This window comes from Gavialis gangeticus, unplaced genomic scaffold (assembly GCF_001723915.1).
Source record: "Gavialis gangeticus isolate Ggan-Ray unplaced genomic scaffold, GavGan_comp1, whole genome shotgun sequence".
Taxonomy (NCBI): Eukaryota; Metazoa; Chordata; order Crocodylia; family Gavialidae; genus Gavialis; species Gavialis gangeticus.
In genome coordinates this window covers 56,968,188-56,989,781 of record NW_017729031.1, presented here as the reverse complement: position 1 = coordinate 56,989,781, position 21,594 = coordinate 56,968,188, and the positions used below count along the sequence as shown (strand labels likewise).

The following is a 21,594-nucleotide window of genomic DNA, read 5'->3' as shown; positions in this document are numbered from 1 at the left end:
AGAGTCCCATGGCTCAGGGATTTGCTTGAGAAGCATCTATGGATACAAGCCAGTGTTTTGCTTGCTTTACTAGCAGCAGCATCACATTGAAGGCTCATGTTCATCTTTTGACCCTCAAGTCCCTTTTGTCCGTAGTGCTAGCCAGCATAGCACTGCCGAGCCTATAAGTATGGTGCAGGTTTTTCCTCCCAGGGTGGAGAACCTTGCATTTTTTGGTGTTAAACACTATCAGGTTCTCATCTGCCCACTTCCTGAGCCTGTCAAGATCCACCTGGATCACCTTCCTGTCTTCAGGTATGGACGCTTTACCCCAGAGTTTGGTGGTGTTGGCGAACTTGGCCAGTCCGCTTCTGACTCCAATGTCCACATCGTTAATGAAGATGCTGAATAGTATAGGCCCAAGAACAGAGCCTTGAGGGACCCCACAGGTCACAGGGCACCACAGCGATTGACTTCTGTCAACTACCACCCTCTGGGTCCAACCACTGAGCCAATTCCCCAGCCAGTGGATCGTAGTGAGGCTGAGGCTGCAGTTAACCAGTTTTGCCAAGAGTTGATCATGGGATACTAGATCGAAGGCTTTTTTTGAAGTTGAGGTATTCAACATCAATCTCTTCTTCCTTGTCCTGATGATAGGTCACCTGGTCATAAAAGGATATAAGATTAGTCAAGCAAGACCTACCCACAACAAACCTGTGCCGGCTATTCCTCGGGGTGTTGGCATCGGACAGTTTGTTAAGAATGGCCTCTTTGATAATCTTTTCTAAGACCTTCCCCGGGATAGAGGTCAGGCTGATGGGCCTATAGTTTGCTTGATCCACTTTCCTCTCTTTCTTGAAGATAGGCATCACATTGGCCTTCTTCCAGTCTTTGGGCATTTCACCAGAGTGCCAGCAGTTCTCGAAGATCCGTGCCAGGGTCTGAGCAACGATGCTAGCCAGCTCCTTGAGTACCCTGGGATGTAAACTGTCACGGCCGGCTAACTTGAAGGTGTTCAGCCTCTCAAGGTGTTCCTTCACGAAGTCAGCATTGGTGGAGGGTAAAGAATCTCCCTCGCCCGGGCCTCCCTGTCTTGTAATGCACAGGGGTGTTCCATGGGACTGGGGATCCTTTTATGGGATACACTCTTTCCCCATCTACCATTCCCAGCTGCATAGTTTTTTAAATATTATGTTTGTCACGAATACAGCTCTATAGAGCAGTGGTCTCCAAAGTGGGGTGCACGCACCCGAGGGGGTGCGCAAGATGATCCATTGGGGTGCGGGAAGAAAATATTAGAACTTGTATTTAGATGTATATTTATATAAATATACATATATTGGGGGGGGTGCTCAAAATTTTTTTACTGATAGGGGTGCATGATCAAAAAAGTTTGGAGACCACTGCTATAGAGAACTACTGTTATAGATTGACCATAGTTTTGCGAACAACTGACTACAATATAGATCCTTAACTCAAAACTGTACCTGGAAGTAAATTCAAAACGAGTGCAGACTAAGAAAAGTTCAAATAAGTCTTCATCCCTGTTCAGTAGTAGATGAAGTTTGAGAAGGATATAGAGGGTGTTTTCACTAGGCATGTTGCAGTAACCTGTTCGAGGAATGGAACACTCCAACCAAGTCTGCTTCAACATAGAGAATCCTCTAAAAATGTTATTGGCTTTCACTTGGCTTTCTTTTCAGAAAGCAGTTGGGAATCCAACAGGACCTCATTCGCCCATAGTCAGTATGTACTTTACAGGCTGAAAAGGAGTAAAATCCTTATTTCAACAGAAGGGGGAGAGACTGCCAATTCTTCTATATTCTTCAGTGAATCCAGCCATATTCTGAAGAACCTCAATGCCAGACAGAAACTGGAGAGCTAAGAAACTGTTCTCTACAGATCTGATTAAGTGCAATCAGCTTATAGGCAGTCTAAACTGCTTTACATGCATATTGAGCTGGAAAGATGTCAGAATAGATCCTTTGGACTTTCCAGCACAAGACAATACTTGGCATGAAGGTGCAGTTGTCTAGTGCTTTTCTCTGAGAGAAAAGAACGGAGGGAGGGATATTGAAAAGTGCCTATGTTAAATTAGTTGCAAGCGTGTTTCAATGAGACTTATGTCTGTATCTCACCTTCATGCTTTTAAAAATGTCACTCAAAATCATTGCAGCAAATGTCTTCCCCAAGCTTTTCTGATATGCTGTCAAACCTTGTAGTTAAAAGAATCAAAGTTTGCTGACAGAAATAATGAATCTTTACAGATATTTGATAAAATTCACAGAGCTAGTTCCATAATTTAAAAGTATATTGAAGAGATCCAGATACTCCAGCTAATTAGAAAAACTGTGCTGCAGTCCTCACAAACTGTCCCCAAAAAGCTCTTCCACCTCAAATGGTAGGCCTTATCCATCAATCAGAGGAGATAATGCTCTGATATTCCAATCTAAATTGAAAAACTAATTCCAGGCTGGTATCAGCTTAATATATTCAGCCAGCATACCAGAGAAATAAGCCCCACGTTCGTTACGAGATCTTGGGTCAAGTTAAAAAGGGGATTTTGTTGTTTTTGTTGCTATGGTCATTGAAGTCGCTAAGAACATTGAGATGTCGTGACTTTCCATTGTTTGGCTTCATGAGTTCATCTCCATCTGTGTCAAATGCAACAAGATCCCTCACATTGGGAGAGAGGCCGTAGTTGTTGCAACAATCCTAAATGCTAACAAGCCTAAGGATGATGAAAAGAATTATAGACCTGTCGCCCTGCTGTGCTTCCAGTCAAGCTACTGGAACACCTCATTTATGCTTGGGTCTACCTCATAATTGATCCACAGCTGCCTAAGGAGCAGGCTGGTTTAAGATGTGGAAGGTCAATAGTAGAGCAGGTAACTCTCCTTACTCAAGACACTGAAGAGAGCTTTGAGGCTGGGGAGAAGGTTGATGTTGTCCTGGTGGACCTCACAATTGCGTATGACACTGTCTGACTCCACGGCCTCTACTAAAAACTCCTCCAAATGATACCTGACAAAACGATTGGTAGCTTTACTATGCTCATGCTTCGTGCTCCATCAGTGGACAGGAAAGCTGCCCTAGAAATCGTAAGAATGACATTCCGCAAGGCTTTGTACTTTCTCCGTTGTTTTTTCAACATGTACGTTTTTGGCTTGCCTGACACCCAGTCCAAGAAGTATGACTATGCCAATGACCTGGCTCTCACCAAGTCAGGCAAGCAATGGGAAGACACTGGATCCACTTTGACATCAGACATGAACACTTTGGCTTACTATTTCCATAAATGGTGTCTCCACCACAGCCTCACTAAAATAGTGGCAACAGCCTTCTACCTCAATAACAACCAAGCAAAGAAAGAAATAAAAGTCAAAATTAGCAACCTGGCACTTGAACACTGTTACACTGTTACTTATTTAGGAGTCAAGCTGGGCCAGACCCTTACCTACCACCAGCATCTGGAAGCGGTCCGGGGTAAAGTTAACCGTAGAGGAGCTTTTTGGGGTGCAAGTTTCCAAACACTTTACACTTCCACTTTGGCTCTTGCATATCCTCCTGCTGAGTACTGTCCACCAGTATGCGACCAGAGCATGTGTACTAAGCCAGTGGATTCCAGCCTTAACAGCATCATGAAGACAATTACCTGATGCCTTATGCCAGTTGACTGTTTACCAGTCGTCTCAGGCATTCCCCTCCTCCCCCTTTGCCCCCCATCCCTAACATCCAGAGACAAGCTGCTATCCTGGCCCAAGGCCTCAAAGCCCAAGTTCCAAACCATTCTTTGCACTCCAGCCTACTAGCGACAAGACAAAAAAACAACTACCGCTTGAAGTCTCCACTCAGGCCAAGAAACTCCTCACTCCACAGGTGGCATGTTACCTACAGCATGAATCTTCCATCAGTGGAGCAGGAAATACACTGCACAAGAGCTGCAGCTAAACAACTTCATCCCCAACACTAACTGTTGTCCCTCAGGCTGACAGCTGCCTGGCAGGGCCTGGACTGCTCTTGCCTGTCTCAGAACAGGCACTGGACAGTCTAAGGCAAGCATGTACTTGGGGCCTCTCCAACAATACTGGCTGCAGCTGTGATCCTCAAGCTCAGACCACTCCAAGCTAACCTAGGCTGACCACATCATCCACGAATACCCTTATGGCCCTCCACTGGGCACCCAAAGACTTATTGACATTGACTATTATATGTTTTTCTGGCTTTCTGGCCCTTATGCTTCCACGATATGAGTGTGGCGACGCTCACTTCATCATCATCATCACTTTCCATCTGACAAGAACTTTGAGCTTCTCTGCAAGTACATCCAACATGAATTGTACAACTTGAATGCTTCCCATTTTAATCCAGTCTTGAGACCATAGTACACAGCTACACAGTGTTTTGGTATCCAATTTGTGAACATATATTGTTCACACTTAACGGGTAATCTAATCCAGTGGTTCTTAACTTTTTGCACCAGGGCCCATTTGTGAACATCGATGGCTAGTCTTGACCCAGTGCCCCTCACTCCTGACCTACTGCCCCCAGGTCCCAGGCCCCCAGTGTGTGGGGCCAGGGGGTGGGTGTGTGGGACAAGGTGGGGTATGTAGGGGGATGGGGAGCCCCAAGTAGCCCCTAGCAGGCTGCAAAGGACTAGCCACAGTTTCCTGCATTTTTCTTCTTTAAAGGAGAATCCATTTTTAAAGCGTGTTGATCCATTATTTAAAGTTTGTTTGCGACCCTTTCATATATTTTTGCAGCCTACTTTTGTGTCATGACCCATGGGTTGAGAAACAGTGATCTAACCAATCCTTGTTTCTTTTGTTCAGATTTCTAGAGAGGCCAGGTCTAGAGTTTGGCTGGTGGTAGATTGTAATTTTCCCTCTGTGAAATAGTGGGGCGTGTTCCTAGAATCATAGCTACGTTGGGAGTAAAGTACTGTAGAGCTGTTCCTTTTGATAAATGCAATTGTGATTTAAGCTACTTTTGAGATGTCAGAGATGATGGCATGCTTCTGCCAGACTTTATTTCATAAATAATTATATACCTTACAAGTAGTTGGTCTTTAATCAGATCAATGTGTTACAGCTTCTCTTTCACAAAAAATTGTGAACTGGAAAAGAAGTAAATGTGGAAAGCAGATGTTCATGTGCAGTGGCTATTTTTCATTAATCTTCATGTAAAATAAGTAACTATACACTATCATCATAAGTTTTTGTGAACACTTGTGATGGTGCAATTTTAGGGTTGTCCATTTTTTAAATGAACGCACACATTTAAACCAGAAATGTTCTTCCCTCAGGCTTTAGGAAAGTTTGGACCGCAGCTCTGTCTTGTTCAGAACTCTGAACCCTACTCCAGACTTCAGGATCTGCACGTTGTGTTCCGTTACTAATCGAAGCAATCTGTGTTTTACTAAAATCTACAGTTTGTACACACAGCAGATGCACACAAGTGGGATACATTAAAGTGTAGATAAGATCAGACTATTGCCTATAAAAATAACACCTTTTAGGTTTCTGTTACCTTGTATCAGTGACATTTCCTATTAAATTGGCTGTTTTCAGTTAACTGGAATATTTAACTGTCTTCACTATTTAAGTACAACCTGATATCAGGAAGTCAGTTCTACTAATCTTTCTTTGTCTCTGGTAAAAATATAGATTACACTATTACTACTTCTAACCTCATTACTTTCAATATATATTCTAGAATCAAAACTTAGGTGGTAAAATAATGCAGCTTGTTCTTTTCAGTGTTAATAGAAATGAAAGCATTTATCAGTTAACTAAGCAGACATTATCAAGACTCTCAGATGCAGATAGAAATAGTGACATCTTTGGCCTTTGGTATCCTTTCTTCCATTGAATCAGTTCTAGTAAAGCCTGTAATTTAATAATAGTTATTGTTGTTAGGGGTTTTAACACTTTCCCCCACCACAGGGGATAACACAAAAATTATGCTTTAACCTCTTTATGGAGACACACATCAGCTAGCATTGTTCTCTTAAAAAAAAAAAAGAAAAAAAGGCCCTGCCAACACTCATTAACAAAACCATGCTAGAAAATACTACTTGATAAATGCAGTTTTGGTCTTCAGCCGTAGTAGTGGACAGGACCTAAAATGATAAGTTTCATGTATAATTTCTAATGGACTTGCATACAGAAGAGGGAGGTATTAGATGGGGAATCGGAGAGCTTGTTGAAAGTTAAACCCTTAGCAAGTGAAATACACAATTTTTTTACCATTGTCATTTAATAGTGATCAAATTGATTTCAGTTAGGTATTACAGGAAATCGGAATGCTCTGTTGTCCTAAATTGGCAACATGTTTAAAAAAAATCCCAGTGTGATGTACTTACTTCAAAGAGATATGTTAGTTGTGTTAGTTTGTGTTAGTTTGAACTTAAACAGAAGTCGTGGTAGGCTGATTAATCTATAAAATGCAAATCTACCCTGCTTTCTACCCTTATACATTCCTTCCACAACAACATGAAAGCAGCTGTTCAGTTTGATGGGTCCACTTCAGATAGCTTCAAGATGAAAAGTAAAGCAAGGATGTATTCTTGCCCTTACAGTCTTTGGAATGTTCTTCTCAGAATCCCTGAACTGTGCATTTAAAGATAGGGAAGGTGGAGTGTACCTTCACACAAGATCGGATGGGAAACTGTTCAACCTGTCACGACTCAAGGCAAAGACTTGAACGTTAGAAAGGTACTTATCAGGGAGCTTCTATTTGATGATGATGCTGCCCTTTATAGCCCACAATGGAGACTTACTACAAGAACTCACGGATTGCCTTTCAAGAGCTTGTCAGGCATTTGCTATCACTATCCGCATAAAGAAAACAGTTGTACTAGTCCAGGGAGTTCAGCAAGATCCATCAATCGCCTTTAATGAGAACCAGCTAGAAGTAGTCCAAACGTTCAGCTGCCTAGGCTCCACAATAACTACCAGTCTCTACTGGATGAAGAACTTAATGTTCTCATTGGAAAGGCTGTCACCACCTTTAACAGACTAATTAAAAGAGCATGGAACAACTCAAAGTTTACCATCAAGACCAAAATGCTAGTGTACAAAGCTTGTGTACTCAGCACTCTCGTGTATAGAGGGAAAACATGGACAACTTATGCACATCAAGAGAAAAGGTTAAACAGCTGCCACCTGCGTTGTTTGCACTACATATTCAACATCAAATGGCAAGATAGTTACCAATGCAGAGGTTCTTCAAAGGGCAATGGGAAACCTTGGCAAGTGATCAGAACAAGTGGCGTTATTGTGTCCACCAGGGCGTTAAAGTCCATGACAGGAATTGGCTCCAATAGCTTGAAGAGAAAAGAGTTCATTGGAAGCAACCAGCTCCCAAGCCACCCAACTGTGACGCATACATTTGCAACCACTACCACACATTATGCAAATCTCGGATTGGACTGTTCAATCACATGAGACATTGCAAACCATCTGTGTCAGGCTGCAATTTCCACCGTCTCTTGCAGACAAAAGGATGCCATAAATAAATACCTGTCTCATACAAGTCCTTGTGGGGAAGGTGTCTGAAGGAGAAGTTTCCCAGATTTAAATAGCCAAAGTTATTGTCTGATTGAATAACTCATTAAAAATGTTAGGTGTGTTAAAAGTCCTGAGCCACTGGATTATCACCTGGAATTTCCAAATAAGGTTTATCAAACTTCTACTTATTCAGACTTTATTAAAGGGCTTTGATATTTCTGCTGTGGGAGGGGGCTGGAAGGGAAGGAGTAGCCATTACTCAAGAATTGGAATCTAGGAAAGAAGCATAATTGTCTCTGATATTTTGTTTCAGACATAAGGTTGATAACTTAACATTAGGTTTATTAACCACTAGAATGAATTGATTGACCTGGCTAAATTTTTTAGTTGGGATTTGTAACTAAGTAGAAAATGACCACCTTAACTTCTCAGGCTGCATGCAGATGGTTTAAAAAAAAGTGCTTTACTGGAAGAAGCAGTGTTACGTATACCTGGCTCTGCAGCATCTTTATAGATTAGGCACTTCAGTGGGGATTCTTGGTGCTTTTATCTAATAGCTTATTCAATTAGATAAACATCTCATAAAAGCTCCACTGAAGTGCCCAATATACATAGATGTTGGGCAAGCCAGGTCCAGCTAACTCTTCTGGGCATGTGCAGGGGCGTGTGGAGTTTAAAGTGTTTTATTTTTTTAATGTCTGCAAGCAGCCTCAGACTCTTTCTCAGAATGTATGAAGACTGATGGTTTAACTTCAGGCCAATACTAAGACTACTCTAGTTTGATTTTGCTTAGTAGGCCTCTTGCTTTATTCTTAGTTTAGTTTAATTTAGTTTAATATTAATAGGAATTTAGCTTTCACCAGTGTTTTCTTGATTTTATTTTTGGGCATGTTAATGAAATTTATACGTCTGATATTCCTTTCCTTTCACTAAGCAGAATGGGTCCAGAACCTTTCTGGATCTGGGTGGATATTTGGTCACCTAAAAGCTTGACAAAGCTACCTTTAATTAGTTTGTGGTTCTTACAGTTGCAGTTACTAAATAAACTAGTGGAGCCTGGATAAAATCATGTCTTCACTTCCAAAAAAAACATAGATCCCTTCTTTTTAAGAGGAAGAGCTTTTTCAGCTATAGAAAAGTTTGTGATGCATATGCAATCAGCTCCACCCCCAAGTCAGCAGCACTGCTGCAGGTAGAGGCCAGCAAACAGGGGCACAGGCTCAGTCCAGCAGTGAGGTAGAGTGGCTAGGTGGACCATGCTACTCACCTTCCCCACTGAACTGTGCCTCATCCCTGCGATTCCAGGACTTGTTTAAATTTTGACCAACCAGCCAGTACCAGCCTACGAAATCCAGGCTGTCTTGGCCAAACTGAGATGTGTGGTCACCCTATCTATGGGCAATGTGCTTGCTGTGAATGGGTGAGATCCCTGCACTCTTCCCCATGTGACATGCATGCCCAGTATTTGTTTCAGTTCTTGCTTCCATTCATGAGGTTTGCTCTTGTTCTGCAGCTTTAAAAACATGTTTGTGACAAAACCTTAAAGCAAGACTCTGTTTAAACCTTTCCCTTAACCTTCAGTCAGTTTGCTGTTTAATTCCAAGAGCTTCTGCCTAGTTTTTCTTGTCCCCATCCTCATGCACTTTCTCTTTTTGCTGAGTTGATTCTAATGAAATCACTTCATCTGGCTCTGAAGTTGGGCAAAATAGCTGAGTCAGCAAACCGGCTCAAAAGTTTGCAGCACGGATACACATATCATAACCTTTTAAAAAGAAATACAACTGTCAGTGATTTTGTGAGACTTCAAGGCAATTTCCTCAAATAGCCCGTGCATAGGTTTGCACAGACTTAATAGAGTTAAATATGGGGAGGACTTTAAACATCAACAACTAATGTTTTTAAGCTTGAGGGATCTAAGAAATTATAACACTTTTTAAAATTCCAAGTAAGTCATTTGTAATGGCTTACAACTTAGAGTTTAAGCCCTTCTCTTCATAATTGATAGAACATTCCCAGTTGCCTTCAGCACACAATTAGCAATTTCAGGTCAAGCCAATTTCTCTAACCAGAATTATAGGGAGATTAAAAATAGGGATTATATTTATTTTATCTGTCTGATCTGGTTCGTGGGGCCCCTCAGGGAGCCAGAAATTTTGGTGGCAGAGGAGCCGGTGACAGTGTTAATTGCTGCAATCTCCAGACCCATGGGAAGCCTTGTGAACTGGATGGCATGACCTAGTGTGTTGGATTGTGCTAGCATGTGGGGCTGAGCCAGTGAGCAAAGATATGCCATGGCTGGATCTGGCATGCAGGGCTGGGCCGATGCTTCAGCTCATATCTGTGCACTGACCCTGTGCACCAACACAATGCTGGATCTGGCCCACAGACTGGCCCTATGTTACTCATCCAGTTCAGTAGGTTGAGCATCATTGGTCTAGTCTGATTTGGTTTTAAGTTTCCCTACCCTGTATTTTTCCCCACAGCAGACTTCATACCATGCTGATTTATAACTACTGTCCATGTACGTTTATAGAATTGAAAAATGTATTTGGAGTTTGGGGGTTGTGGGTGGGTTGGTTTGTTTAACTGGCATAGTTTGAGCAACCACTCTTGTTAAAGGTTATGACCCTTATCTTTTATTGGTCCATGCCTCAAAATCCAACTGAAGTAAGTTTGCCACAAAAGTCATTAATGGGCAATGTCCCCCACAGTCTTGTTTGTTTGTTCGTTGGTTTTGTAAAAGAGGATGGGGGTAAACGAGGTGTTTTCCCCTTTAGTATCATGCACAAAGAAGGCAGAAGTGGGATTTTGTTTTTGTTTGTTTTGTTCTTAAATTATTTCTAGAAAACTGATTTCAGTTCTGAACTTCACTTGTTAGGAAGCACAGTCTGGGAGATGGGTTGACAAAGGTCACTGAAATCCTCCTCTGTGCCTCTCTGATCGTGAGCCTTGTCCTGATGTAAGATAGAACAGCTCCGAGGATTGTTCACAATTTCCATTTGGCAGATTAGTTAGTCTCCAGTGGGCCTGTCCCTAAATCCAAAGAGGACTTGGCGCTCAGGTTGTAGTCCTGACATGCCCTGCTGGTAGTTGGTATTCAAGTCAATTTCATCAGCCCTGTGCTGTGATGAGAGAAACCGCCTGAAAAGAAGGTATTCCTCACTTGCACCAATTCTCTCCAAGAACCGAGCCAACATCAAGGACCCATATCAAGCCACTGTATAGAAGACTAATTAGAATGATGACTAGGGACCTACGGAAATCATGATTTCTTGATTTTCACAGAAGCTGTGGTTTCCAGCAGGCCCCACGAGAAAGCACGGACTCTGTGAAAAAGCATGAGGTCCACACTTTTGGCGGGCTCCCTGGAAAAGAAAAAAAATCACTGAAAATAAAATTCTGGCGCTCTCTGGAGAGCCAGCAGTCTTTGTGGCCACTATGGCCCAGCCACATAGCCCATGGGGGGGAGAAGGGAAAAGGGTAGTTGTCAGCACAGCAGGGTGGTTGCCACCCTTGCTACTGATCGGCTGTGAGGGCTGTTTGTCATGTGGCCGCACCCCTCACCACCACTCAGCGGTGAGGGGCAGGACAGGTCCCCCCCAGCCAAAGGGGCGGTGGGGAGTTACTGGCCTCTGCCTGCGAAAATGGCTGTCAGGCCCATGGAATCGACTGGCAGCTGCCTCGACTTCGGTAGAGCCCCTCATTATGACACCGTGAGTACCAAGAGAACGGAAAGCAAGTAACTGAAAGAGGAAATGATATTTGTTCTGATTGTTCAAAGCTAGTGTTTGCCTGTTCCTTCCCCAGCCATAAAACATATTTAAACACCTGGGGGACAGCTGGGAGAAAAGAGCTCTGTGAAAGCCTGTTGTAGCCTTTTCATGGGAGGCTTGAGAGAATTCCCACTCTTGTTTCCAGCAAAAAAAAAATTTAAAAAGGGGGAGGACAAAACTTATAGTTTCTAATTTTTCTACAGTAAAAAAACAAGATGACAGGTGAAGAGTGGAATTTTCTTTTTTCCATCATAAAAAATTAAGTGAAGCATATTGACCTTATTTGTACAAGCTTTAAAAGTGTAGATACTTGCTTTGGTTTTGGGGTTTGTTTGGTTTTATTTAATAGGCAAAAAACATGCTTCCATGAGCTTACCAATACCCAGGAATGACATACCGATTTTAATGGGGTTTTTTTCTTTGTTTAATTTTATCTATCCAGTAGGTAAGTCCTAAAAAGGAAATGGATCTGACACTTGGCTGAAGTGTCAGCCTCTTCTTCAAAGAACTGACATCTGGAGATTAAAATACACACTGGCTTTATTCTACTGCTTACTTTAGGGAGGAAAGTATTCTTGTGACTCAGGTACAGGACTAGGGTTTTTCTTTCCCTTTGGCTCTGCCTAAAATTTCTTGTGTAAACTTGGACTAGTCACATACATTCGTCATGCTTCAGCTTTTCCCATCTGGCAGTTGAGAATTACTAGGCTTACCTTACTGAATAAGCAAAATAGCTTGAGATTCTGAGGAGTGCTAGAATTACGATTCTGCCAGTTATACGGGTCTTATATAGTCATTTTCCAAGTCTAGAAGCTTTAGAAAGTTGCTTCAGATACTAGTCTGAAACATGATGATTTCTCCAGATGTCAAAATTTGTCTCTACTTTTTATGACTGAACTTATTGTTTTCTTTTTTCTTCTTAGAGAGCTATTGTAATGACTTTTTTTGAATTAAGATGTCATCTGGTACTAAATTTGGTTGCTGTATTTATGTCAGGTATAACTGGGTACCAAGGCAACACATCAAGAGCAGTTCTGGGCAAGCAGAGTAAGGTCGCAGTAGCAATTCTGACTTAGCTCTGTTCTGTGTCTCTCACCTTCCAAATTAGATTTAAAAGGCTGCTCTTGACCTATACGCTCTTTTGGGATCCTGACCAGTGTGTGCTCTCTCTGATCTGCTCACCTGTGCACCTCCTGGGGCTGGATTTGAGGTCAACCCCTGCAGGCCTGTTTGTCTCCAGATATATAATAATACAGTGGTGTGTGGCTGCCATTTCAAGCTTTTGGATTCTATCCTTGAAAATCCCTTGAAAATGTCAGAGTTCTAGGATAACCACCCCTTCCCTTTATATCCAGTAGTTAATTTGATGTTACGGTCTGGATAATTTCAAATATATTTTTGAAAAATATCTGAGATTTCATGGCATGCTGAGCTGCTACATATGCTGAATTTCTTGTAAATGGCTCACATCAGTATACTTTGTGTGCCTGCTACCTAGAAAATCATAAATTCTATTTCTGAAGCAGTACCTGCATAAGGTAAACACTTGTAGGCCCTGCATGGTTGCCATGGCTCTGATGTATACAGGAACAAGCATATGAGGAACGCCGAAGAGTTAAAACTCACGTTGATGTTTGCTGCCTCACGGGCAAGTATTTAAAACGTAAAGTAAACAAAGCCGTCAATGAATGTGTACTGTGCACCACTGACTTTACAATTATGCTATTACATGTTCTGAAGGAAAACTAGCTTGATGTATAAAGGCATTCTTTAAAAATCATTTCTGAGAAATCCAATTACTAGAGTTATAAACATGTATGGAAAAACGGATTTAAGGCCCCAGTTCAACAGAGCACTTAAGCCCACGTTGAAGGGCTCTGATGACTTAGGAACTAAAAGTACTTCACTAGAAAATCCTTTCCTTTGCTGAAATCATGGTGAAATTATAAACATCTGAAGAGAGCTTGTAAACAAAACACTAAAAATAACCACAAGTCTAGTGGCATGCAATGAGTTATGTTTTTGAGTTTTTTTCTTCATTCCTGGCTTGTGGATATGTTCATTTGTAGTTGCATGAACTGTGTCCATGTGATATCCAATAGAATTGTGGGCTAGAGTTAACTACTTAGAAACTTGGAGACATGGAGGTTTTACTTTGCATGTTAAAGATTTGTGAGGAAGTTTGTTATCCTCCAAAATGGTACGTTCTGTAAGCTTCTTAAAACTGAAGAACAGGAGTGATATATTTGATAATATATTTCTAAACAAACTCTTAAAGCATCAGTAATATATACATAACCAAATTCCTTATAATTTCTCTTATGAATGTATCGGTTCATCTATATGGCGGTAACTGAATCAATATATGATCTATTGTTTGGCGGTAAAATTTACTGATGAACATATTCTAGTATTTTTCAGAATAAATATCAACATTTTCTATTTAGTTTGCAGTAAAGCATCAGGTCTAATTATAAGACTCAGTGTGACATCTTAGTTACTTCAGTATTTAATTAAAAGGATAGAGTTGTGTGGGGGCTTTATAACGGACAGAGCCAAGCCTGAGAGGTCCAAGATAAGGTTTTCATTTTAATCCTTTTTGTATTCCAACATACATATATGTATGCTTTAATGTAATATGTTGCATTGTTTTCAGACTGTTCTGAGAGACGCATGAACACGGTGGTAACAATCTAAGGGCTGCACAGATTGGGGAGGAAGGAATAAGCAAAGATTCTGACTGGGGGGTGGTTTGCTTATTTGTTGTTTTATCTCCCTCCTCTATCTCCCAACCCCCACATTTATAGCTTCAAAGGAAGGGGCTATGTTTGAATTGTTTAAGTTGTTTAAGTTTGTGTTTCTGAAAAATGTCATGACAGCATCCTCGAGTGTGCCTTCCTATTACTTTTGGGAAAAGGGTTTGTTTAAAAAATTTAGTTAATGTTGCTTCTGTAGGCTTCCTGTATTTTTGTACTGTAACAAAAATATGCTACCAGACAATACCAATATATATTGTTTTCAACGAGACAAAGTTACATAAGAAGAGAATCCCCTTGCACTTAAAAATGCAATTATTTTCTATTCTGAATCTCCAGACTGCTGTTTTAGAAAATCATATCTGATTATTTGCTCAGCAGAAGATTATTGAGTTGATTTAGCTGTGATTTTACTTAACAAAGCTTCAACTGAATTCCCACTGTGGAGTCCAAAAAAGGTAGAGAGATATAAATGATACATTCAAACTGTGATTTTTGTGAACAGGGCCATCAATGCACCCCTCGGAGCTAATAGCGGAGATGAGAAACAGTGGGTTTGCACTGAAACAAAATGTACTGGGGAGAAACTTGACCGCAAATGATCCATCACAGGTAATGATCTTTTTACCAGTAAGCTGAAAATGTCTATAAATCTAAATGTGATTGCTTGTGAATTGCTACTTAATGTTTTCCAATATGCATATCCATAGGAAGGCTCAATAGATATACCAGTGGAAAAAAATATTATGAAACTTTTTGTGTTTTGCTGCTGTATTTTACCCAAAGTGACAAATCTGAAATAATTTTTTTAAAACCCATAGTTTCATAAATTAAATGCCTCCTGTGGGTGACTGGAGACTGAACAGCTTCTAGAGCGGGTGGTTTGGGCTTTTGTCATGTACTTCAGGTGTGATATTTGCCTTGCTTCTTAAGGGGCTTTCGATGAAGCCTGAGAACAGCTTGCAAAAAATAAAATAACATTTTTGCATAATGTAATGTATTACAATTTTATTACAGGATTTAAAACATAACATTGTATTTATTTAGACTTTCACAAAGCACTTATTCTAAATCTTGAGGTGCTTTCACAAAATGGTAAGGTACACTATCATGTGTCCACCATTTTAAATAGTGAGCCCACCATGAAGCAGCTTTCTTCACATAACAGGATAATCAAACCACCAGGTGAAAAAACTCAAAAGAAGAGTGCTCAACTGCTGCAAAAAAGCTTGAATGAATAGATAGTAGATTATGTTCCTTGCCTTTAGAGGAAGTTACATACTCGGGACAAAATCTAATATATGGGATTGGTGTTAAATGTATTGCAATGTTATCAGCTGTTTAGAAAGGTAACATATGGAGACTTTCTGCCTTTGCTGCTTCTCTTGTACAGTTGAGATTACAAAAAATGGTAAGGAAGAGAGAGCATTCCAAGTGCATATAATCTGAAAGGTGTGGATTTTAAAATTCCTGACGTTACCCCAGACCTCGTTTTATTACTATGAGTTGAAGACGCACTGCTAATTTGAAACTTTGCGAAGTGTGAGGTCAGTTGTACCTGTGACTTCAGTAGGTATAAAACTTATTTTCCAAATGGGCAATTTGAGGCTTATAGAAGACTAAGTTACTCCTCTAAATTCTTTTTGTGGTTTATTGGTATCTAAAGTCTTCCATCCCCTGGCCAGCATTCCTAAGTGGGCCAAAGTCAAAGAAACTTTCCATAAATTACTTTGAGGAAATATGGAACTGTTTTCCCTATAACTACAATGTTTTCCTTTTAACAGTGTGAAAGTTACTGTTTAATATTTGACTATTACACTAAATAGCAGTTCTATTTACGCTTGGTATATATAGTAAACTCCTTTCATTCTCCAAAAAGACACAAACAGATCTATCGAATTTTTATTTTTATTTTTTTTTATGCATACATAGGTATATGTGTACATATTAAAATAGAAAGGTATGTTAAAACAAAACTTACATTTGAAGGGCTACGTTATTTTTATTTACATACATGGTGTTTCATTACTTCTCCTGTTGCATAGGAATTTGTTGCAAGTGAAGGAGATGACGACCCAGAAGTTGAATTTTTAAAATCGCTGTCAACTAAACAAAAACAGAAGCTTCTGAGGTAATATCACAGATAGATGGCTCCTATAAAGCTGCTGCTACCTTGTTGATAGTTTTAACTCCTTGGCATTCTTGTGCATGCTTGTTACTGTAACTGAAATCCCAGTTTTGCATCTATGGGGAGGAAAATCAGCTTAGAGTAACCTATATTTGACCACAAATGGCTCAAAATACACTTTGTATTTGTGCACCGCGTTCCTTCCTCATTTTGTAATCCAATTGATGTGTGGCAGTTTTAGTATATTTTTGTTTTCAGTTACATTTCAGATTTAACTTTAAATAACCACTCGCATTATATATGCATTGGCTGGTAGAGGACACTAAATTGGTATTTTAAAACATTGCTTTACACTCTGTTGTTTACAGTGCCCTCTTCCAAGATTGAAAATGAATTTTCTTTTCTTATTGATTTTTATACTTGGCAAAGCTTGATGCATGTGCTTTGTTCCTGACAGAGCCAAACTTAACCTTCTTCTCTTCACCAGCATAATTGGTGATGTCACCACCCCTGCTGTAAGAGTAAAGTTTCATATTTTGCTGCTGCAAAGCCAGCAGAGGGAGCTTCTCACAAAAGTTTATTGGGGGAGGGGGCTGTTCTTTACCTACCGTTGCCTTACTGATTTCACATGCTAAGGTTGGTCACGCCTGTTTTCTAAACAAAGTTGCATTGTCTTTTTTTTTTTAATGGTTTGAAGGGATGTTTTTAAGTAAAATTTGTAAATGCCTGATTGAATAAATGGCACCTATGGTAGTCTAAGATATTCACATAGAGAAAATTTAAAAGGGTAGTGTCAACCATTTTAGGTCTCAATACATAATAAAAAATATAATTGTATGTTTAAGAAATCGTCCTCTACAGATGTTAGAAGCCTCTTCCCTTCCTTTCAGTAAGGAATGAGTTTGTATTATCTGGTTGTAGGTTAAATAAAATAAACCTATGTTGTGTTTAGCCTTCTGGTGGTCCAGACACCTTGCATACATTTTAATGGTTCTGGTTTAACAAAATGATTAGGTCCTTGCAACTATTAACTTCTTAAAGATGTAATCCAGTGAAACCCATTTACTTAGCGTGTCAAATTTAGTGGGTGATTTTTGCTAACAGTGAACAAAATAAGTGAGAACAAGAGATTAAAAGTATATGCTAGATGAAGGCTGTTACAATTAAAATGTGGGGGGGTTTGTCTGATAGAACACTGTACTGCAGGGCAGGAGTTTTACATTTATTTCTGATGGGAATAAATGATTGAGTTTTCCAGACAGCTAACAACATTGGATGAGATTTTCAAACAACCAGATGGCAATTAGGCTCCTACCTTCCATTCAGGGTCAAAGGGACTCGAGCACCTCATTGCTATTTATGCCTTTGAAAATGTTTCTTAGTATTAACATAAAACAGCAAACAAACAACAACAATCCAAACCCTACAGAGGTAGTTTGAGAAACATCAGCTGATTGTGCTATTAGTAATGAGGCCTCAATTCATGTTTTCTATGTCTTTCCTAAATTTTAATACATTTAAAAGCAACAGTACTGTTTTTTGAGGGAGCATCCACAGGTTAGAGTGTTACATGTTAAGTTTGGCTTGAGGCAGAAGCTTAATAATATTTTGAAATAAAAAGTTCAATGTGTTAAGAAAATCTGAAACATTTACTGTAGCGGATCATCTTAAGTAAGCAGTGTTAAAGGACAGACATAGTTTAAACATAGTCTTTAAAGTGCCTGATTGTTCTACCTTTCTGTTTTGAAAATAAAAGGAAATTGGATCGCCTGGAAAAGAAGAAGAAAAAGAAAGATAAAAAGAAGAAAAAGCAAAAGAAAAAAAGCAGAAGTAAACACAAAAAACATAAGATGAGATCCTCTTCCTCATCCTCCAGCGAAACTTCAGTAAGCAGCAGTGATAGTGAGACTGACAGTAAAGATAAAGCAGCACAAAAGAAGAGGTATTCTAAGAAAAGAAAAAAAGACAAGTTTTCAGAGGCAAGCAGCAGTGATTCAGAAGAGAAGGCAAAAACTAAGAAGGAAAAACTTTACGAAGAGCCCTCAAGTAGTCACGGTAACAAAGACAAGGATAGAGAGAAGTACAGACTTTTGAAGCAAGATAGTTCTGGAGAGAACAACAAATGGAGCTCCTGCAAGAGTGAAAGAATGTCTGAAAGCAGAAACCATGGCGCTGACAAGAGAGAGCCCGAAGGGCATGAGAAGGCTACCAGAAACCCATACAAGGATGAGCAGAGCTGGAGAAGTTCCCGCACAAGTCACAGGAGTTATAGGCACAAGCAGACGAGACGAAGTCCAAGTCAAAGCCCCAGTGGTGAACGGCACAGAAAAAGTGGAACCAGAAGCCCCAGTGCAGATGTATACAGAGAGAAAAAGAAATATAGAGAGAACTATAGAGATCAGCGCAGTAAAGCAGAACACAGGGAGACGAGCAGAAGCAGAGAAAGAGATCGAAAAAATAGGTAGTGCAGGTGACCAAGGCAAAAAAAAATGTCTCCCTTTTTGTTTTAATACTGTGTAACAAGGGCTCACTTATGCACTGCTGGCTTTCTGAATAATCTGTTTGCATTTCTCCAACTCTTATAGACTATCACTTAAATAAAAGAGCATCCATTCTGTAATAATTTTGGAATATTTGTAAATTAGGTACAAACTGTGGTATTTTTGAGAGAGAAATTGTTCGTAAATATTTCTTGTATTCATGTAGCAAGCTTTTTGTAAATAATGCCTACTTTGTTCTGAAGTATTAAGTCTGGTACATACGCTTGGATTTTATGGGTATTATTTTTCATTGCTTTTAAGATGCTACTATTTTGGGAAGAAAAGGGTAATTTTGGAAGAGTCCCAGGAGTTTAAGCAATGCCAAACAACATTTTGGAAAGTGCAAGATACAATCACGACTACTTCAGATCTCAGAATATTAGTTGTTTGGTTTTCATTTAGTGGGACTATTGTTTTTAGAAGGAGCCTTTATACTGAAACAATTTTTTCAGAAGTTCTACTTGAGAGCAATTTCATGAGTTAAAGTAACAGTGAAACATAGATTCTCATAAATATATAGCTAACTTTTTTGACCTCCTGCAGTGTACAACTTAGCCAGGAGTATTTAAACATCTTGAATCCCTGTCAGTATGCGTCAGTACCATGTCCAGTTATTGTTCAGTAATTTTTGAAGATGTAGCAAATATCCTTTTCATCTCAGCTGTTTCCAGGTATTTTATTTTATGAAATTGAAATATAATTTAAATACTCTTTTCTTGCTTTGACTTGCAGCAGTTTGACCTGATTATTTTTCTGAAGATTTTGTGGATTATTTTCTCCCATACCACAAAAAAATAAATGTACTTAAAATAAATTCTTTTATTCTCTAAAATCAGAATTGCCTTATTATCCAGGGCCCTAACTCATTCTAAAGGGTCAAATAGACTTTTAAATGTTTTTCTCCTTGCAAAGAAAACCTTTCATTTGGAGTGTTTAAGGAGATAGAAAACACATAAATGAGTGGACTGGAAAAAAAGGTGAAATCAAACTTAAAACGCGGGCAAATAACTTTGTCCCTTCTTTCACTCACATGACAAGGTTTTCTTTTCCTTATGACTGACTGACTGAAAATTACCTTGCAGAAATTTAAGCCACATGGAGGTATAAGCTGTAGAAGTGGTTTGACCTACCTTATAAACACATACTGACTGCCTTTGAAAGGCTCAGCTTTTCACAGATGTCAGTTTTCTTTTTCATTTTTGTTAAATACTTTGCACAGGTTTATCCCTTGGGAGCACTGAAGCTGAAGGCATGTAGCACTTGGCAGGATCAGGCCCTGAATTAGTTCACAGTGTGTTCAGGAAAGCTGTCAGTTACAAGATTTGAGACATTTCTCAGGGTGGTATTTTTAACCAAACAGGTTGTAGCATTTGTACTGACTAATGCTTGTTAGGATGTACCTTTCAAATGTGCTCACTTTAACTTGTCTGTGTGTTAGACGTATCTGTTCCTACCCATTGGAGGTGGTGACTCCATATAACCAGGCACATATTTGCTACCATAAGTGTCTGTAGAACATGGAGAACTTCACTTAAAGAAAGCCCTACAGCGGGGGTTCTCAATCCCTGTGCTGTCAGATGCTGACCAGAAGTGGCCGCAGACCAGCAAACCGCAGCCCCCCAGAGCAGGGCGGAGAGGCTGCAGCTCCTCGTGCAGGCCTGCGGCAGCGTGGGGTTTGGCCCACCCCCACCCAGGGGGTGAGAGTATCCTTATGTGTCTGCCAGCCGGAAATTCCAGCCCTAGTCAGCTGTGAGTGCTGGGCCGTGATGTAAAAACTTTGAGAACCCCTGCCCTCGGGTGGGAGGGGGCAGCAAGGTTCACTGTGTAGGTGGGAGAATAGCTATGCTGCTTCAACACTTTCAGTTGAAAGGGCACAAAGAGTAACAACCACAAGGATTCACTTACCCTTTAGTATCTGAGGAGGTCAGTTGATCTAACCAGAGCGTGGCTTGCTTTGCGCATGGCAGAGATGGCATTGGACCAGAACCATCTCTGCTGTCCTTCAGCTACTAAGGTTTCTCTTGCAAGTAAGGGCTCAGCCCCTCTGTTTTCAGTAAGCACTTTTGTGGACTGTGATGTCTATTTGCAGTTGGTAAAATGCAGAGTGCATAGTTCTGACTGTGCTTCCATAGTACCCCTGTGCCTGCAGCCAACACCTATTATTCTGTGGTGTGGCTCTGTTATCTGCTTAGCTATTCAGAAAGAAATTTCAAACCTACAAGCTAAATAATGCAGCTTTGGATAAGTCTGATTCCAAGGCACCTTGCTGCAGGACAATGAATTGTGCATCTGTGTTTAAGACAGCCCTCTTGCCTTTATCAACCCTGGCCTTTAAAGATATTCCTAGCACCTTGCTGCCCCTTAACGTTTTTCTGAGGGAGGGGGAGGCATTCTTCAAACTTCATTTAATGTGGAAAGAGGCCTGAAGCCCAGGCTGGCATTTTCTCAGCCTAATAGTAAAACTGTAATGACACTCCAAGCAGATCAGAGGGAGAGGCAGAAGTGTTTTGCTCTTACAGCAGACGTGTGACCCTCCCCTTGCAATTGTGGGGGATGAGTGGTGGCTAGGTCACAGCCTGGGAGGGAGCTGTGCTTCTCGGCAGGGAGAGGTACAGGCCTAAAGGACTTAAAGCAGGCCCAGCCCTGGCCGAGAGGTGACTCTTCCTGTTAACCCCAGCCCGAGACTCGCTTTTCCCTTGCGCAGCAGCTGAAGGGGACGAGCTAGATGCGGAGGCGCAGGGGCAGCCGCGGGGGTTGCGGAGCCGGTGAAGGGGGTAGGGGCGCCCGGGATTCACCCCGCGTGGCCTCTTCCCTAGCAGCGCCACGCACCTCTATTGCCCGGCCCAGGGAGCCTGCGGCAGGACCCGCCTCCCGGCCGCGCAGGGCAGGGCCGGGCCGGGTCCCACG

The 21,594-nt window shown here is 40.8% G+C and overlaps 1 protein-coding gene across 1 annotated transcript in view; it reads left to right on the top strand.

Annotated features, from left to right (window-relative positions):
• Positions 1 to 19,519, top strand: part of CIR1 (corepressor interacting with RBPJ, 1) — a 43,814-nt gene extending 24,295 nt beyond the window's left edge. Inside the window, exons 8-10 of the mRNA XM_019522941.1 lie at positions 14,525 to 14,631; positions 16,065 to 16,150; positions 17,904 to 19,519. Of these exons, the coding sequence (XP_019378486.1) occupies positions 14,525 to 14,631; positions 16,065 to 16,150; positions 17,904 to 18,612 (902 nt within the window). The 3' untranslated portion in view covers positions 18,613 to 19,519. The remainder of the gene's footprint in view (positions 1 to 14,524; positions 14,632 to 16,064; positions 16,151 to 17,903) is intronic.
• The last annotated feature ends 2,075 nt before the right edge of the window (positions 19,520 to 21,594 follow it).